The sequence below is a fragment of the Syngnathus leptorhynchus genome, chromosome 9 (genome assembly GCF_054491065.1).
Source record: "Syngnathus leptorhynchus isolate UIUO chromosome 9, UIUO_Slep, whole genome shotgun sequence".
Taxonomy (NCBI): Eukaryota; Metazoa; Chordata; class Actinopteri; order Syngnathiformes; family Syngnathidae; genus Syngnathus; species Syngnathus leptorhynchus.
The window spans coordinates 14001734-14016625 of NC_141203.1; the positions used below are offsets into that span (position 1 = coordinate 14001734).

The window sequence follows — 14892 nt, forward strand, 5'->3', positions numbered from 1 at the left end:
GCACCCGTGCGTGCGTGCGTGCGTGCGTGCGTGTTGGTTGGCACTAAGTCAAGGCAAACACCAGCCGCTGCCTCTGCCTCTGCCGCTGCCGCTGCGGCTGCTGCAACATCTGACAAGCATTATGCTACCGCACGCACGCACGCACGCACGCACGCACGCACGCACGCACGCACGCACGCACTCTGCACTCGGTGGGATGACTAACAGAGCGAGCGCAGGCGTTGACGCGCCGGGCTTCCTTGAACTAAAAGGATGAGGCATGCCAGCAAGGTGGCAAGTGCGCTTCTCTCGATCGGGGCATTTTGGCCCACTTCCGAATTGCTCGAATAAAGAAACAATACGGCTGGTGTCACACTTCCGTCAGTCGGTCGGTGCGCTCAATTGCTTCCCGCCCGCGTCTGATGGCACGGCCTTGGCTTTGCGCAATCGGAAGATTGCGTTGCCTTGCCTGCAAGTGATCATTTCAGACTTGGATCAGTTGGTGACGCGCGCCACGCCGCTTACAGTAAGTCATCAATGACGTGACTAGTTTCAAGGAAGGAAGGAAGGAAGGAAGGAAGGAAGGAAGGAAGGAAGGAAGGAAGGAAGGAAGGAAGGAAGGAAGGAAGGAAGGCGGACGTTGGTGAATTGGGGCAAAGAAGACAAGCAGAGAGACAAACGAGAGGAAAGCAGGTAGCGTGAGGAAAGGAGGGAAGGAAGAGGGCAGAGGTGAATGAGGGAGGAGGAAGAGGAGGGAGGGCTGAGGAGGAGAGTCAGACAGTGCCCCTCCCCAACCTCCCTCCCTTCCTCCCTCCCTGGCTTGTATCCCGGGTGTGAGCAGACTGGCCGTCATTACAACAGGCAGCCAGCGGATAGTTGAGGACAAACTTGAGCTTGAGCTTGAGCAGCAGCAGCAGCAACAGGAGCCGCTTGGCAGTCTCCAATCCAAGTCCCAAGTCGGCGCTCTCCGGCCATGTTGGCCTTGTTGGCGGCGCTGGCCGCCTGCTGCGCGCTGTGCCCCGCGCCGGCGGGGGCGGCGGCCTGCGAGCCGGTCCGGATCCCGCTGTGCCGCTCCATGCCCTGGAACATGACCAAGATGCCCAACCATCTGCACCACAGCACGCAGGACAACGCCGTGCTCGCCATCGAACAGTTCGAGGGACTGCTAGGTCAGTATGCCGCGCAGCGCCTGGCTGACATTTTCCACTGTAGGCTTGCGGACGCTGCTTTCATCCGCTATGTCCGCCTCCTAATGGTTGTCATCCTGGACTGTCTGCGGCCGCATGCTTGCGTGGTTTCAGACGGCCACGCCCACGGCAAACCAGAGAAGGGCTTCTTTTTTTAGCGGTGGCCAGCCTCCACCTCAACTTGTCCTCTTTTTGTCCCGGTTGCGGCTTGACGATACCACGTGGCCTGCTTTTGTGCGCTGGCGATTAGCCCGTCCGCTCGCCGGCACGTTTGCCACATTCCTGCGCTGCACAAACACCGTCTCGTGTGGGTCCAAGTGCGGACGGCGCCAGCGCTTTCTTAACTCAGACTCAACGGCCCTTCTCGCCTTGCAACATTTGGAGCGACTTCAAAGAGTCACAGAATATTGTGTTTGGTCACGTTGCTGGCTTTGAGCGTGCACAGAGCGCGCGCGCGCGCGCACGCGTCCGTCCGTCCGGATGTGCTCACTTCCAGATCGGTCACAAAAGGATGCAGCCACTACGCAGGGCTCACAACTCTCAGCAGGACACGTGAACACAAATGCAGGCGCAACACACGTAGAAAGACTGAAACGTGGCACTCACCTCTCGCAGGGACTGGCTGCAGCGCCGACCTGCTCTTCTTCCTGTGCGCCATGTACGCGCCCATCTGCACCATCGACTTCCAGCACGAGCCCATCAAGCCGTGCAAGGCGGTGTGCGAGCGCGCCCGGCGCGGCTGCGAGCCCGTCATGCGCCGCTACAACCACAGCTGGCCCGACAGCCTCCACTGCGGCGAGCTGCCCCTCTACGACCGCGGCGTCTGCATCTCGCCCGAGGCCATCGTCAAGGCCGACGCCGCCGGTCGGTACCGCCGCCGCCGCCGCCCTGAAGTCGCAAAAAAAAATAATAAAAAAAAAATAGAACATTCAAATGATTTGGACTAAGAAAGGCATGCATGCATGTATGTATGTTGACATTTCCAAATTCACCCCAAATCAAGTGCAAATGCAAAAGAGCAATTCAAATGAAAGTGGAGCAAAAGATTTCAAATGAGATAAGCCATCTCAATCTCGCACATTTGAACATGAAATCTTTGTGCGTTTGCAGACCCGTCGTCCCAGGAACCGGGCCGCTGCAGCCCAGGTCGCTTCAACAGCCCAAAATGACTAAGTTTGCTTTGCCGTCGCATGGCAAAATCAATTGTCGCTGTGATTGACAGAGTCCAGTCCCGACTTCCCCTTGGATGCCAACAACCTTCACTGCAGGGACGCAGGTAAGATCACACATTTGGGGGGGTCCCGGATAACGGCCACTCTCCCGTGCATTTAGATCGCTGCAAATGCAAGACGGTCAAGATGGGTCTGAAAAGCTACCTGAAGAACAACTACAACTACGGTGAGTACATTTGCAGCCGGCGCCGACCGACCACCATTTGCTGGACCGCAGGCCGTCATTGCGAGAGCGCGCGTGTGTGTGTGTGTGCGCGCGCGTCACGGTGGCAGTGATCCGCGCGCGCGTGCGTGAGGTGCGCGCACGCGGCATGGAGCCGGCAGCGGCGGTGGTGGAGGTTCGCGAGGTCCTCAAGTCTTCGCTGGTGCGCATCCCGCGAGACACGCTGAGCCTTCACTACACGTCGTCGTGCCAGTGTCCGCCCCTCACGGCCGGAGACGAGTACCTCATCATGGGCTACGAGAACGAGGAGACGTCCAGGTGGGTGCTCGCGCCACCTGGCTGGCTGGCTGGCTGGCTAGCTTGCGTGCGTGCATGCGCGCGTGCGTGCGTGCATGGCCGGCGTTTGGCACCGGCGTTTGGCACCGGCGCGGCTCACGCGCTGGGTTGGGGGGCGGGGCCTGCATTGCAGGTTGCTGCTGATTGACGGCTCGGTGGCGCAGAAGTGGAAGGACAAGATGGGACGCAAAGTCAAGGTAGCGCACCCGTAGGCTTGCTGTGTACTATTTGTCCGGAGCAGCACCAACCGGCGCCCTCACCATAGTCACGCTCGATCATTGTTGATTAGACAACATCTGCCTTCCTTAATGGCTGCTCATCTTTGTGTGTGTGTAGCGTTGGGATCAGATCCTGCAGGGAAAAGCCCGAGCAGCTCAGCGCAGGAACCGCCACTGATAGGAAGGAGAGCAACGCTGCGTGCGTGCGTGCGCGCGCGCGTGCGTCTATATTGCACTAGCACAGGTTGCTGAATGTACTTCACTTATCTTTGCACATTTACTTTGGGTGCGTGCGTGCGTGCGTGCGTGCGTGTGAGAGGCCTCTTACCCTGGATCTTTTTTTCTCGTCTGTGCCTTTTCACAAATGCTGTCGTGCTGACAACAGAGCAAGACAGCAAAGGCATCGGTTGAACCCTTAATTTGGCAGTCTGAACAATATCATACAACAACAACACTACACACCCGGCCGGGCACTCTTTTCTTTTGCTTCTGAAACGGAAGAACCGCCGCTGCTCTTGAATTTCGAAAGACGATGGATGAGGCGGAAGAAACCCAATGAAAATCAAACCTTAAAAATCAAAAATAAAGCTTTCGTTTGGAATCGCTGTCAGTTCCCACGATTGTCATTTGCCACCAATGTGGCGGCGGGCGGATTCCAAATTGGTTCGCGGTCGGTCGGTCGGTCGGATATGTCGTTTGTGCTTCCCAAACGGCTTTGACGAGGCCGTGAATGAAAAATGGCCTTTTTCACAAATTGAGCCAACTCGTTGCCAAACAAACGCATGCGAAATAAAAAGATGGCGTTTTTTTCCCATCTATTTCTTTATGAACGGCCGCAGTCAAATTGACGATGAAGCGCTATCCCAGCCCAACCCAACCAAAGCCCCGAGCTTGTGTTTTGAGTTTTAGCTCGCATGCTCACATCTGCCCCGCCTCCATTCGGCTTGCAAAACGCCAGCGTGCGAGTGTGCGAGCCAGTACGGGCTCAAGTCCAGCCGTTCCTACCGCCTTCATTTCCCTCCCTGCCTCCGGCCCAGCCCAGAGCCGTGTTTTCTCAGCTGCGTCTTGGCCGCGCCGAGGTAGAGCAAATGTTTTTGAGTGCATGGGGATTTACGGCCGGCCATGCTCGCCGCCTCCTCATCCATCCTTGCCATCGTCCTCGAGATGGCTCCAGCTTCCGCTCGTGCTCGTGTCGCTTTTAGCTGCGTTTAGACGCGTGACAACGTTTTAGACATCAACATTGTGCTCTGCGACGTACTTGACGTGTTTGGAGGCCCCCGGGGGGGGGGCACTATAGTTCTTGGACATCGAAGGTGGATCGGAAGACACCGCGTGAACTTGTGCACGGGACGTGGAGCCGCCGTGCGGGCCTGTGGAAGGAGGCTTGACGCCAGGACGTCGGCCTTCAACACACGAACGCCAATTTGATCCCAGCTGACGCGCTCCAACGCGTCGTTCCAGGGCACCGGCGCCCCCTGCTGGCCACGTGCTGATGTGTGGAGAAGACAACAATTTGTTTTTTTATGGGAAGGAGGTCTTTCCGAAATTTCAAAGGCTTTTTGTCAAACGCATAAAGCCTTCATTCATGAACTTCATTCCTTCCTATGAAGTCAACTCACCTGACCTGACCTGACCTGACGTGCCGTGCCGCTTGCTCTTCTGTCGACATCGCGAGCGTGCAAAGATGGCGAAAGGAATAGTTGACAAGATTGGGGGTTTATTTGCGCACATCAGTAACAGTGTCTCTTAGTTTTAGCTCACAGAGTTAATAGCGACCACGGAGACGTACATCCACGTTGAAAAAACAAAACTAACTAAGACATGAAAACGAGGCAGAAGCCGCCTATAACAGAGTCCAGTGTGTCATCGGCGCACGCCTCGGTAGTGTTTGTGGCTCGCTCCGCTCCCGTCCCGTTCCGTCCGTCCGTCAGAGTTCGTCCTGAGGGGACAAAGCCTGCGTCACGCCGGTCGGGTGGTGGCGGCAGCGTATGCCTCGTTTCGTATGTGTCACGCTAATTTTATGGGCTTTCTTACTCTGTTAGCATCAAGCTAACATGTTATTTGCTGCGATCGACAGAGGTCACAACGTCTGAAAGCATTTGGCGAGAACGCCGTTGCCGAGCGAAGCCGCCCACCCACCTTTCTGTTGTTGTGCCAACGTGACGACGAGGCTCGCAGTCTCTGTCTGATGACGTCTGCTATTACCGTGGCGTCGCGGCTGTTGATGTTCTCGCCGTCGTGCGCCCGCTGTCGACACACGCCTCACGGTTCATGTGCCGCCCGCCCGCCCGAGCGCCCGCCCGAGCGCACGCGCGAGCGCATGTCCTCACCCTGTCGGTGTCCTGGCTCGGGTAGAAGCGTACCGTGGGGTAGGCGGCGATTCCGGCCGACTGACAGGTCTGATAATGAGCCTGGCAGTCAATCTTAGCGGCCCGGACTTCTCCTTTCAGGACCTGTCAATCACGCTGCCAATGAGAGCGCTCCCCCCCTCCCCCCGCTTTCTTTTGGGTGGATAAGAAGAGCGGACACTCACCCGAGCCAGAAGCTCAAACTCGGGGGAGAAGTGCTTGCAGGGTCCACACCACGGGGCATAGAAGTCCACCACCCAGGGGTCGCGAGCCTCCAGCAGCAGAGCGCCAAAGGAGCTCGGCGTCAGGTCCGACGACGCTCGGGGCAACGCGCTGGAAAGCGGCCCAGAGTGAAGCGAGCTCTCTTGCTTTTTGGAAGTTGTTTCCGCGCACTTACCTGAGTGCCCACTTTCGCAGCGTGTGCGCGTCTCTGTGATAGCCGCCGTAACTCCTGCACATAAAGCAAAACGTGATGGGCGGGGCGGGCGGGGCAGCGTGTGAGGCGGCGGCCGTCGCGCCATACGTGTGGCGATAGGCCGTCCTCCCGCCGCCGGAGTACAAGCGCAGTTCAGGGTACGAGCGCACGTTTTGACTTTGGCAAAAGGACTGGAAGCGCTGGCAGTCCACGGAGCCCACCAGAATGTGGCCCGACACCATCTGCAAAAACACACAGACTGAGCGGAGCGGAGCAGAGCAGAGCGGAGCAGAGCAGAGCGGAGCATGCTTCGTGTCTTTCCGTCTGTGCGTGTACAGTACCCGTGCCATGCGTCTCCATTCGGGCAGCAGAGCCTGACACGGACCGCACCAGGGTGCAAAAAAATCAATGGCCCAGATTTCACCCTGGCCTAAACCTAAAGGACAGAGTCGAGTGCGGAGGGGAAGATAAAGGCAGAGTGACAAAGGGAGGGAGGGACAAAGCAAGTGGCACAACGTGGCTCGGCGCGGCACGGCACGGCTCGGCACAGCACGGCGCTCACCCGTCACTTTCTCGGCAAAGCCGGACGGATCGAGAACCACCACGGACGGGTCGACCAGGTCCTGCGGGCGCACAAACAAGCGGGCGAGGGTGAAGGCGCTCTCGCGCCGACGGAGACGGGGGGCGCTCGCACCTGGACGAACTCCAGGATGTCGTCGGCCGAGTGTCGTCCTTCGTAGCGGTGAACGGCCGAGCCGTTGAAGATGACGGTGGTGGGGTACGCTCCGATGTTGTGCTGCCGACACGGAGGGCGGATATTTAGTATATTTGGGGCGGGACCGGCCGGGACCGGCCTCACCGCGGAGCAGAGGTCCCGGTGGACGGTGCAGTCCAAGGTGCCAAACTTGAGCCGTCCCGCTAGCCGGATGGACGCTTTCCTCAACTCGGGAAGCAGAGCGCGACACGGCGGGCACCACTGTCGCAAAACAATCATATTACTGCTCAAAAGAGCGGGCGGCGCCACGAGGCTCTCCCGGGACCGGGACTCACGGGGGCGAAGAAGTCCACCAGCCACGGCTCGCTGGCGCCGGACGGAAAGTTGTCGGGTCTCAGCGTGGTCACTTGAGCCCGCACGCTGTCCCGGGCAAAGGCCACCACATTGTAGACGGCGTCCTTGCCTGCGGGCGGGGACAGAGGCGGGCAGATGAGCGGGCCGGGAGCCCCGCCCGCGCCAGCAGGACAAATGCCGAGCGACTGACCGTGATGGATCTCAAAGTCGTGGACTCCCAGGCCTTTGAAGACGGCCACGCAGGCTCGGTGGATGTACAAGGAGCGGCACAGCTGCGGCTCGGCGAGGCAGTCCACCCGGCCCACCTGAACACACGAGCGAGGCGAGGCGCTCAGACGCGGACGGCGGCCGAGCGAGGCGGCCGGAAGGCGCAAGGCCGGCCACCTGGATGTGGTCGTCGCGCAGGAAGGCCCGCAGCTTCTTGTACTCGTCGGCGTCTCGCCCGCGCTCTCCAAACGTGAACGCGATCAACCAGCGGTGGCGGGCCAGCTTGGACTGAGGAAAGAAAGGGGGAGGGCGGGGTACACAAAGTGACATCGAGTGGCAGCTTTCACGCGGGCGGACTGGCGGGCTGCCTGCCAGCCAGCCAGCCAGCCCGCCCGCCCGCCCGCCAGCCCGCCCGCCAGCCAGCCAGCCAGCCAGCCAGCCCGCCCGCCCGCCAGCCCGCCAGCCAGCCCGCCCGCCAGCCAGCCACACAGGCAGGCAGGGCTACTTACGTGGAAGCGGTCCGCCGTGAGCAGCTGCAAGTCGGGCAGGCGGCGCAGGACCTGAGTGTAGATCTCCCGGCTGTCCAGAGTGCGGAGCCACTGCAAGCGCAAAAGACGCTCGGGTCGTCGCGTCCGGGCTAAGAGCACGCTGAGGCCATGCTCACCAGCACGCCGGCTTCCTTATCCAAAGCGCTTTCCGGCAGGAAGAGGGCGGTGGCTCCGCCGGTGACCTGGCCACAGCAAGCAGACGCTTTTGTGCTGCTCATTTTGATGAGGCGACAAAGGTGATTTTCACCTGGAAACTCTGGCAAAGTTGCGGCTGAGCGTCGCAGTCCATCCAGCCCACCCTCACCAGGCCGTCCTGCGCAAACACACGCGTGCCCGTCGGTGCTTGTGGCCCTTTGTCCGGAGGCGTGCGCGTGCCGCAACCCTCACCAGCATGGCGGCTAACTTCTGTCGCGTCCCGCGCTCCAGACAGTCTGTCAAAGCGGCAGAGGTGCCTCGTCAGCGCGGGCTAAGCTAGCGGCTAGCACGCAGCGCAGCGGTTGGTTACCTCCCGTGTCGGCGCAGAAGGTGACCAGCCAGCTCAGGCCGGCGGCGAAGGCGCTCTCCATCTCTCCAAACACGTTTCCTGGCGACGACGGCGGCCGTCAGCGAACTGAGGGGAAACGCCAAGAGCGGCCCTTTGCTCACCTTGCTGCAGCTGCACGTCGCTGGTCTTGATAAAGCGCATGCTGAAGGTCACCAGATTGTCTTTGAGGCGCTCGCCGTGGAACTTCTCCGCTTTCTGAAGAAGGTCACCGGCAAAGTTGCGAGAAGAGCGCAAGTGTGAGCAGCGCGGCGGTTGGCCTACTTGTCCCCCCGTGAAGATGTACAGGCTGGGGTAGCTGCCGATGCCTTGGCGTCGACACAAGCCGTGCTCGTCGCCGCAGTTGACCGCCCCGATGCGGATGGCGCCCTCCATCTCCTTGGCAAACTCCCGCCACTGACGCACGCACATATTGCATGATCACTTGTGCGCGCGCCTGCCCGCATGCCAAGGGGGCGGGACATTACCGTGGGAGCGAGCTGGTGGCAGTGTGAACAACGTGGCGAGTAAAAGTTGATGAACCAGATCTCCCCGGAATTCACCGCCGCCTCTGAACACACGCCCATGTGCAAGCAACAATTATGACAAGTCCGTTCCGTCTCCAACTAAGAATGATTTGATGCAATTCTGTTTTTCTTTGGGGATCGAACCAAGGTGGGAGTCATGTCTGCCGACATTGCTTCTTACCAAAGTCGCCAGTGTCCAGCGTGATGATCTCCAGGTCGTCGTCGTAGATGCCTGGCCAAAACAATTCAGGCTGGGTCACGACGGACGCTTTGGATTTTGACGGATGAGGCGGCGCCGACTCACCAAAGTCGTAGCGGTAGAAGTTCCAGCTCTCGTATCGCCCCCCTTGCGGCCGCTCCAACCCTTTCTCGCCGTACTTGTCGTATTTCTGACGCAGGTCGTCGTCCTTCAGGACCTCGTAGGCTCTGTTGATGTGCAGGAACTTGTCGTGGGCCTCAGCGTCTCCCTGCCCACATGTTGGACGGCCCGCCGCCGCTCGCTAAATGCTTTCGAGGAACCGCTCGGAATCCAAACGCCAATGACTAAATACGATGAAACTCATCACGCTCTTCGCGGTGGCAACTCAGCCTTGGCAGAAGCACTTGATCAAGAATTGAGGAGCTTCATTTCAAGAGCAGTTGCGGTTTCTCACAAGGTTTATTTCTCACCGGGTTCTTGTCGGGGTGCATGGTGAGCGCCAGTTTCTTGAAGGCCTGTCGGATCTGGCGCGTGTTGACGTCCCTGCCCACCCCCAGCAGCTGGTAGTAGTCCCGGCCGGCCGCGTCGCTCCAGGCCGGCGGCAGGGCGGGGCCGAGGAGCAGCAGGGCCAGAAGGGCGGCGACGGGACCGGCTCTCGGGGCCCGCGTCTCCGAGCACGCCGGAGATGAACAATTGCGACGCGTGGGAGTGAGGACGCCGTCGTGCGGAGCTGACATCTTCACTGCAATCGGACCCAACTTTTTCATGGATGGACATTCCCGGGAAATGGAGACAAGGAGGGGGGAATGATGTTTGGCAGAGGTAGGCTGTCACTGATGTTGTTGATTCAATAAAAGGGAAGATGACATGAGCCCGGATGTGACAGCATTGAACAGGTCGGTCGTCCGTCAGGAAGCAATGAACACTTTTTACAATGTTGTTTGTGGGAAGATCTTTTAGCTCGTTTCCCGAACTCCTTACATCCAAGGATACAAATGAATACATTCATCGTTCTCGAGCGACTCGCTACTGTTGCCTTTCAAATGAACAAGACTGGCCAAAGTGAGCTAACAAGTGAAAACATCCACTTGGAGCTAACTAATTAGCTTGGCGGCTTGGAAGGCCGTTTGACCAAAGCGAAATCTATGGACGTCATGATACATTACGTTTTGGCTGGGCGAGCTTACCTAAGGTGAGGCTTGATCGCCGCTGAGGTCTCCAGGCTGGGAAAAAGTTCAAGTTGGGAAGATCCTCCTGGACAGCAGACACACGGATCTCGCCGGTAGCAAGTTCACGGTAGCCACGCGCGCGCTTCATTTTCCCTTGAGAGCCTTTCAAAATAAAAGAAAGTCTTTTTGCCGAGCGAGACCAATGAATGGACATTTCTTCAATGACTGAACAAAAGCGTTCCTTTTGGCTGCCAAATCTCATTTCTAGGAAAATACACAGTGCTTGGTATAGCTTCACTTTCTTTCGACAGTCGATTGTTTCCCGGTGAGGCTCGTCTCAAATTTGATTTAAAAAAACAAAAAATGAAAGACAGAGCGAGAGAGATCGTAATATTTTCTCACAGAAAACATGATGACCACCGCAATGTGATCTACGGACAAGTGAAAATTGACACTGGTTTTTTTTTTTTTTTTTTTGAGTCCTTCTTGGGCTTTTGTAGTGAAACATGGAAGTGCGGTGGGTCCATGAACGTAAGCAATCTTTTCAACTGGCATTTTTTTCCGGCTGGAGCACGGGCGAGAAGTGTGCGTATATGTCGCGCTCGCCCGCCCGACCGACACGCCTTCCAAACTCCGACCTATCTAGACTTGTAGCAATTGGGTTGCAAAGACACTAGGGTGACAACGTTCCGGCCCCAAAAGCCGCCCCACGTCTCACGCTTTGACGCGTTTTAACGCGCCGCTAGCCGCGTTAGCTCGGCGTTAGCCCGGCGTCACTTCCGGCATTTGAAATCCGCGGCCCCAAACAGCCCAAAGTTGACCAAGCCCTGATGGAGCTCCAAGGTAAGTCAACTTCGAACATCAAGAAACAATTTGCACACTCGTCCTTAGCCTAACATTTCATCAGTCGGAGTTGGTCAGCTTTAAGGAGACACTATGCATGTTCGTCCTCATTTTAAAGAGCTCCCTGGCTGGCCCAGTGGGACGCTTTCGTCTCCAAAGAGCAAGAATTGCAGACTTAGTTTTGCAGCACGGAACCACTGTCACGCCGAAGCCACAAGCTGAGCAGAGCTGCAGATTAGCAGGATATTGTTTGGCTACGGGTTATCACAAATTGGCTTCTGACGACTGATGGATGGATGGATTGATTGTCTTGTCGCAATTACCTTTTTGGCCACGGTTAGCTTGGCGAGCCAATTCCACCCCGGCGAGAAACCAATGCGAGTGTGAATTGCGCGCGTGCTCACAGTGGGATCGGAGCCCATGACTCTGGGCTCCCCGACGTCCCCCAAGGCCGCCCACGGCGCTCAGTTCCTGCCGGGCTTCCTGATGGGCGACCCGCCCGCGCCCGCCAGTCCGCAGCCCCGCCCCTTCGGCGCCACCGCGTCTCTTCTGGAAAGCGCCGTGCTCAAAGGTGCGTGCGTACCTGCGACACAAACACAATGAGAGGCTGATGAGCGTGGGTGCGTGCGTGCGGCGCAGGAGGGTCCAGCCCGCAGCCGGTGGTCCCCACCCCCAAGGACAAGAGCGGCGCCCCGCCTGTGCGCAGCATCCACGATGGGCCGGTTACCGTGGCAACGCCCCTCCGCACACCCCACAGACAGGTTGGCGGGCGACAAAGCGGCGCGCGCGCGCTTCCCTCCGCTCGCCGTGGCGCTGCGTACCTAACCGCCGTGTGCAGTCTTTCCCCAGCATGTCGTCTCCGCCGTCGGCGCGCCAGGCGTCCACTCCAGGTACGTCGTCGGGCCGCGATGTCGCCTGAGCCATGAAGTCACCCGCCCGCCTGCCCGCCCGCGCCTTTCCAGGGCTGCCGACGTCGCTGTGCCTGTCCCCCGCTCAGGTGGATCCTTTCTACAGTCAGGGAGAAGCGCTGTCCTCTGAGGACCTTCTGGACCAGACCTGGGTCACCGTCTTTGGGTCTGCCAATATGGTATTTTTCTCCGAGGAAACATTTTCCCACTCAAATTTTGCGTGGGTGTCCCGTTTCGTCCCGTCAGGTTCCCGCCGGCTTCGGCCTCCTACATCTTGCTGCAGTTTGCTCAGTATGGAAACATCCTCAAGCACGTTGTAAGATGCACAAACGCGCGCGCATGCACGCGGTGTAACTTGTGAGCTCATCCTAATTGTGTGCGTGCGTGCGTGTAGATGGCCTCTCCCGGCAACTGGATGCATCTTCAGTACCAGTCGAGACTTCAGGCTCGTAAAGCCTTGTCCAAAGACGGCAAGGTCTTTGGGGACGCCATCATGGTGGGCGTCAAGCCCTGCATCGACAAGGTCGGCGCAAGCCACCCGACCGCCCTCCCGCTTCTGACGCACTTTTCCTCAGAAAAGCTTTTTTAGCTTTGCCCCACTGAGCCACAAAACAAAAGCAGTCGCTCCATTGATAAGAAATGTGTGGCAAATTGGAAAGGCTTATTCTTGTGTCCTTTCACGTTTTGGAGCCCATGTATGTACATGGCTTCCGCTCACGTGACCTTCCTTCCGCATGTTGTGTTTTGGGTGCCAGAGCGTGATGGACAGCGGCGAGGCAGCCGCCTCCCCTCTGGCCGCCTCCGCCCTCCCCTGCACTCCACGCTCGGCCATCAGACCGCTTAGTGCCACCTACAGGAACTACCCCAGCGATTACCAGGTGAAACAACATCTGTGTGTGCGTATTGAAATGCACGTGTGCTAATGCAAGTTTTCTAACTAACCGAGTGTGTGTGTGTGTGTGTGTGTGTGTGTGTGCGTGTGTGTGTGTGTGTGTGTGTAGGTGGTGACTGACAGACACACACCCAGAAAGGACGACAGCTTTGTGTCTAAGGCCATGGAGTATATGTTTGGATGGTGATGTCATCACTAGATGGATGTGTCACTTTTCGTGTCATTTTGTTCATGTTTCAATAAAGTTTGTACTTGAGCTCATGCCGCGAGAGTGTTTGATTGATGGCCACCAGAGGGTGCTAATGACCGGTACATTTCAAAATAAAGCCGTTCTCCGAACTCTTCATTTCTGAAAACTCCAACCTACAGACCTTCTATTTCAGCTAACTACATAGCTTGGCACGAGTCGGACATTTAATAGGCAAAAAAAAACACGCTCATGGCTAAATAACACTTATACAAATACAAAACGTACTTACCCATGGTAGAAGAGCCAAAGTTCCAGAAATAATGTCCCAAAGACATATCAATGTCAACGAAAGGATGGCGATTAATTACAAGTAGCTCGCTTTTGTTATCACGTGAATACAACTCCTACAGACAAACATGCGCATGGCATTTTTGAAGCATTGCGTGGCGGCCGGTCTTTGAGCTCTGTCTGCTTGATTGGCTATTACAGCTAAAGACGTTGCGGCTACGTCACGTCCGGTCAAGTGACACCGCACCGGACGTTGTTGTTGTTGTTGTTGTTGTTGTTGTTGTTGTTGTTTTACACGACGTTTAAGTGTGAGTGTGTCGCCTTGGCAACGCCTCTGGTCACACCAGCAACACAAGCGCTCCTCTGCATCGGACGTGTGGGAGCGTCCCCTAACAGACAGGAAGTAGGCTCTGATTGGATGTCAGCAATTTGACGCTTGACCGCAAACAGGAAGTGGCGACCTCTGACATCCTGTCATGCTTCCCTCCCATGTCCTTGAGTTTTTATCGCCATGGAAACATTTTGCATCCTTTGCACACACAGACACACTGCGCGCACACGAACAAAGCAACTGTGTGTGTGTGTGTGTGTGTGTGTGTGTGTGTGTGTGTGTGTGTGTGTGTGTGTGTGTGTGTGTGAGTGTGAGAAAGTTGATGCCTGTTAGAGCAAAGCCTTGTCCGCACTGACAGTTTGTGTTGGTTGTTTTTTTTCTTGGTAGACGTGACGATTTGGTGTCAGTCTGCTGCTGCCGCTTGTTAACGTGCCAATGTGTGTTATGAGCACGCTGAGGTCGCGAGGAGCCCGAACATACTGGTGGTTAGCTGGAACATGTTAGGCTAGTACTTAGTTTGAGGATGTTTAGTTTTGTTTTTAGCTCAGGAAATGCAAGCAGCTAACTTGCTTGCTCCAGTTAGCCTGGTGATGCTAGATGTGACATGAACTAGTCAACAGGTTGAGGATGTCAGTTGCTGATCAGATGTTGCTAGTCGTCCTCAGCGTGCGTTAGCATGTGCCTTAGCGTGTGCAAAGTATGCGCTCTGGTTAGCGTCAAGCAAGCAACTGTTTTGACATGTTGCTATCCACAAGAAGTCATCACGACTTCTATGATGGTGTGCTCTGAGGGCCGTGTTTGTGTGTGTGCGTGCGTGCGTGCGCGCGCGCATACGTGCGTATGTTTAAGCGGCCTGATGTTTTTGTCAGAAATAAATTGGCGTGTCCTCTGATGCTCAAACGCAGAAGTGAAATTTGCCAAAAGGTCAACTGCGTTTGCATGCCTTCAAATACACAAGCAGCAGACGGAGCTAAAAGTGCTCATGGTGGCCAACCAGAAAGCAGATGAAAGAAACGGATGCATGTGCTCAACGGACCGTTACGAGCAGCGTGTGCGTGAGCGCGTGCGTGAGCGTGTGTTTATGGAGAGCGAGATAGATAAGCAAGTCGCAAGCTCAGAAAGATAAAATTCAGGATGAAAAGCCCCTCCCAACACACAAGCTTCCTTTCACACTCAGCACACACACACACACACACACACATCAGTGGTCTGCATCTGATCAGACTAATCAGCGGTCAATAGATGTGAAAAGAGCAGGGACACAGCAGGTAGTACCTACTGACATTCCTCAGATAAAAGGTGGTAGTCAGATGACGCTGGTGT

General features: G+C 56.8%; 3 protein-coding genes across 7 annotated transcripts; 2 read left to right on the forward strand and 1 right to left on the reverse strand.

Annotated features, from left to right (window-relative positions):
• Window positions 1–282: 282 nt before the first annotated feature.
• frzb (frizzled related protein) lies at window positions 283–3720 on the forward strand. 2 transcript variants are annotated; one of them, XR_015067248.1, is made up of 9 exons: window positions 283–1148; window positions 1782–2030; window positions 2277–2312; window positions 2389–2442; window positions 2499–2564; window positions 2672–2879; window positions 3031–3094; window positions 3234–3359; window positions 3501–3720. XR_015067248.1 is itself a non-coding variant. In XM_085920019.1 (8 exons), the coding sequence occupies exons 1-8, from the start codon at window positions 953–955 to the stop codon at window positions 3291–3293; spliced, it is 933 nt and encodes a 310-aa protein (XP_085776145.1). In that variant the 5' UTR covers window positions 284–952; the 3' UTR covers window positions 3294–3720. The 2 variants fall into 2 exon arrangements, 1 of the variants encoding a protein (XP_085776145.1); XM_085920019.1 differs by having other exon boundaries at window positions 284–1148; window positions 3234–3720.
• Window positions 3721–4812: 1092 nt separating this feature from the next.
• dnajc10 (DnaJ (Hsp40) homolog, subfamily C, member 10) lies at window positions 4813–13622 on the reverse strand. Of its 4 annotated transcripts, XM_085920014.1 has the most exons (26): window positions 13240–13622; window positions 10136–10279; window positions 9419–9781; window positions 9054–9216; window positions 8931–8981; window positions 8711–8793; window positions 8508–8639; window positions 8348–8441; window positions 8208–8285; window positions 8090–8133; window positions 7950–8015; window positions 7819–7884; window positions 7664–7753; window positions 7332–7442; window positions 7138–7252; window positions 6929–7056; window positions 6738–6854; window positions 6573–6674; window positions 6441–6501; window positions 6220–6314; window positions 5987–6120; window positions 5861–5914; window positions 5649–5796; window positions 5446–5568; window positions 5255–5362; window positions 4813–5054 (listed from the first exon to the last, which is right to left on the reverse strand). In XM_085920014.1, exons 3-26 carry the CDS (start codon window positions 9713–9715, stop codon window positions 5043–5045), a joined length of 2472 nt encoding a protein of 823 aa, XP_085776140.1. In that variant the 5' UTR covers window positions 9716–9781; window positions 10136–10279; window positions 13240–13622; the 3' UTR covers window positions 4813–5042. The 4 variants fall into 4 exon arrangements, with proteins under 4 accessions (XP_085776140.1, XP_085776143.1, XP_085776139.1 ...); XM_085920017.1 differs by lacking the exon at window positions 13240–13622 and having other exon boundaries at window positions 5479–5568; window positions 10136–11329; XM_085920013.1 differs by lacking the exon at window positions 13240–13622 and having other exon boundaries at window positions 10136–11322.
• On the forward strand, window positions 10585–13016 carry nup35 (nucleoporin 35). Its single transcript, XM_085920020.1, has 9 exons — window positions 10585–10960; window positions 11367–11531; window positions 11600–11721; window positions 11799–11850; window positions 11923–12034; window positions 12115–12184; window positions 12263–12391; window positions 12624–12746; window positions 12870–13016. The coding sequence occupies exons 1-9, from the start codon at window positions 10948–10950 to the stop codon at window positions 12945–12947; spliced, it is 864 nt and encodes a 287-aa protein (XP_085776146.1). The 5' UTR covers window positions 10585–10947; the 3' UTR covers window positions 12948–13016.
• Window positions 13623–14892: the final 1270 nt, after the last annotated feature.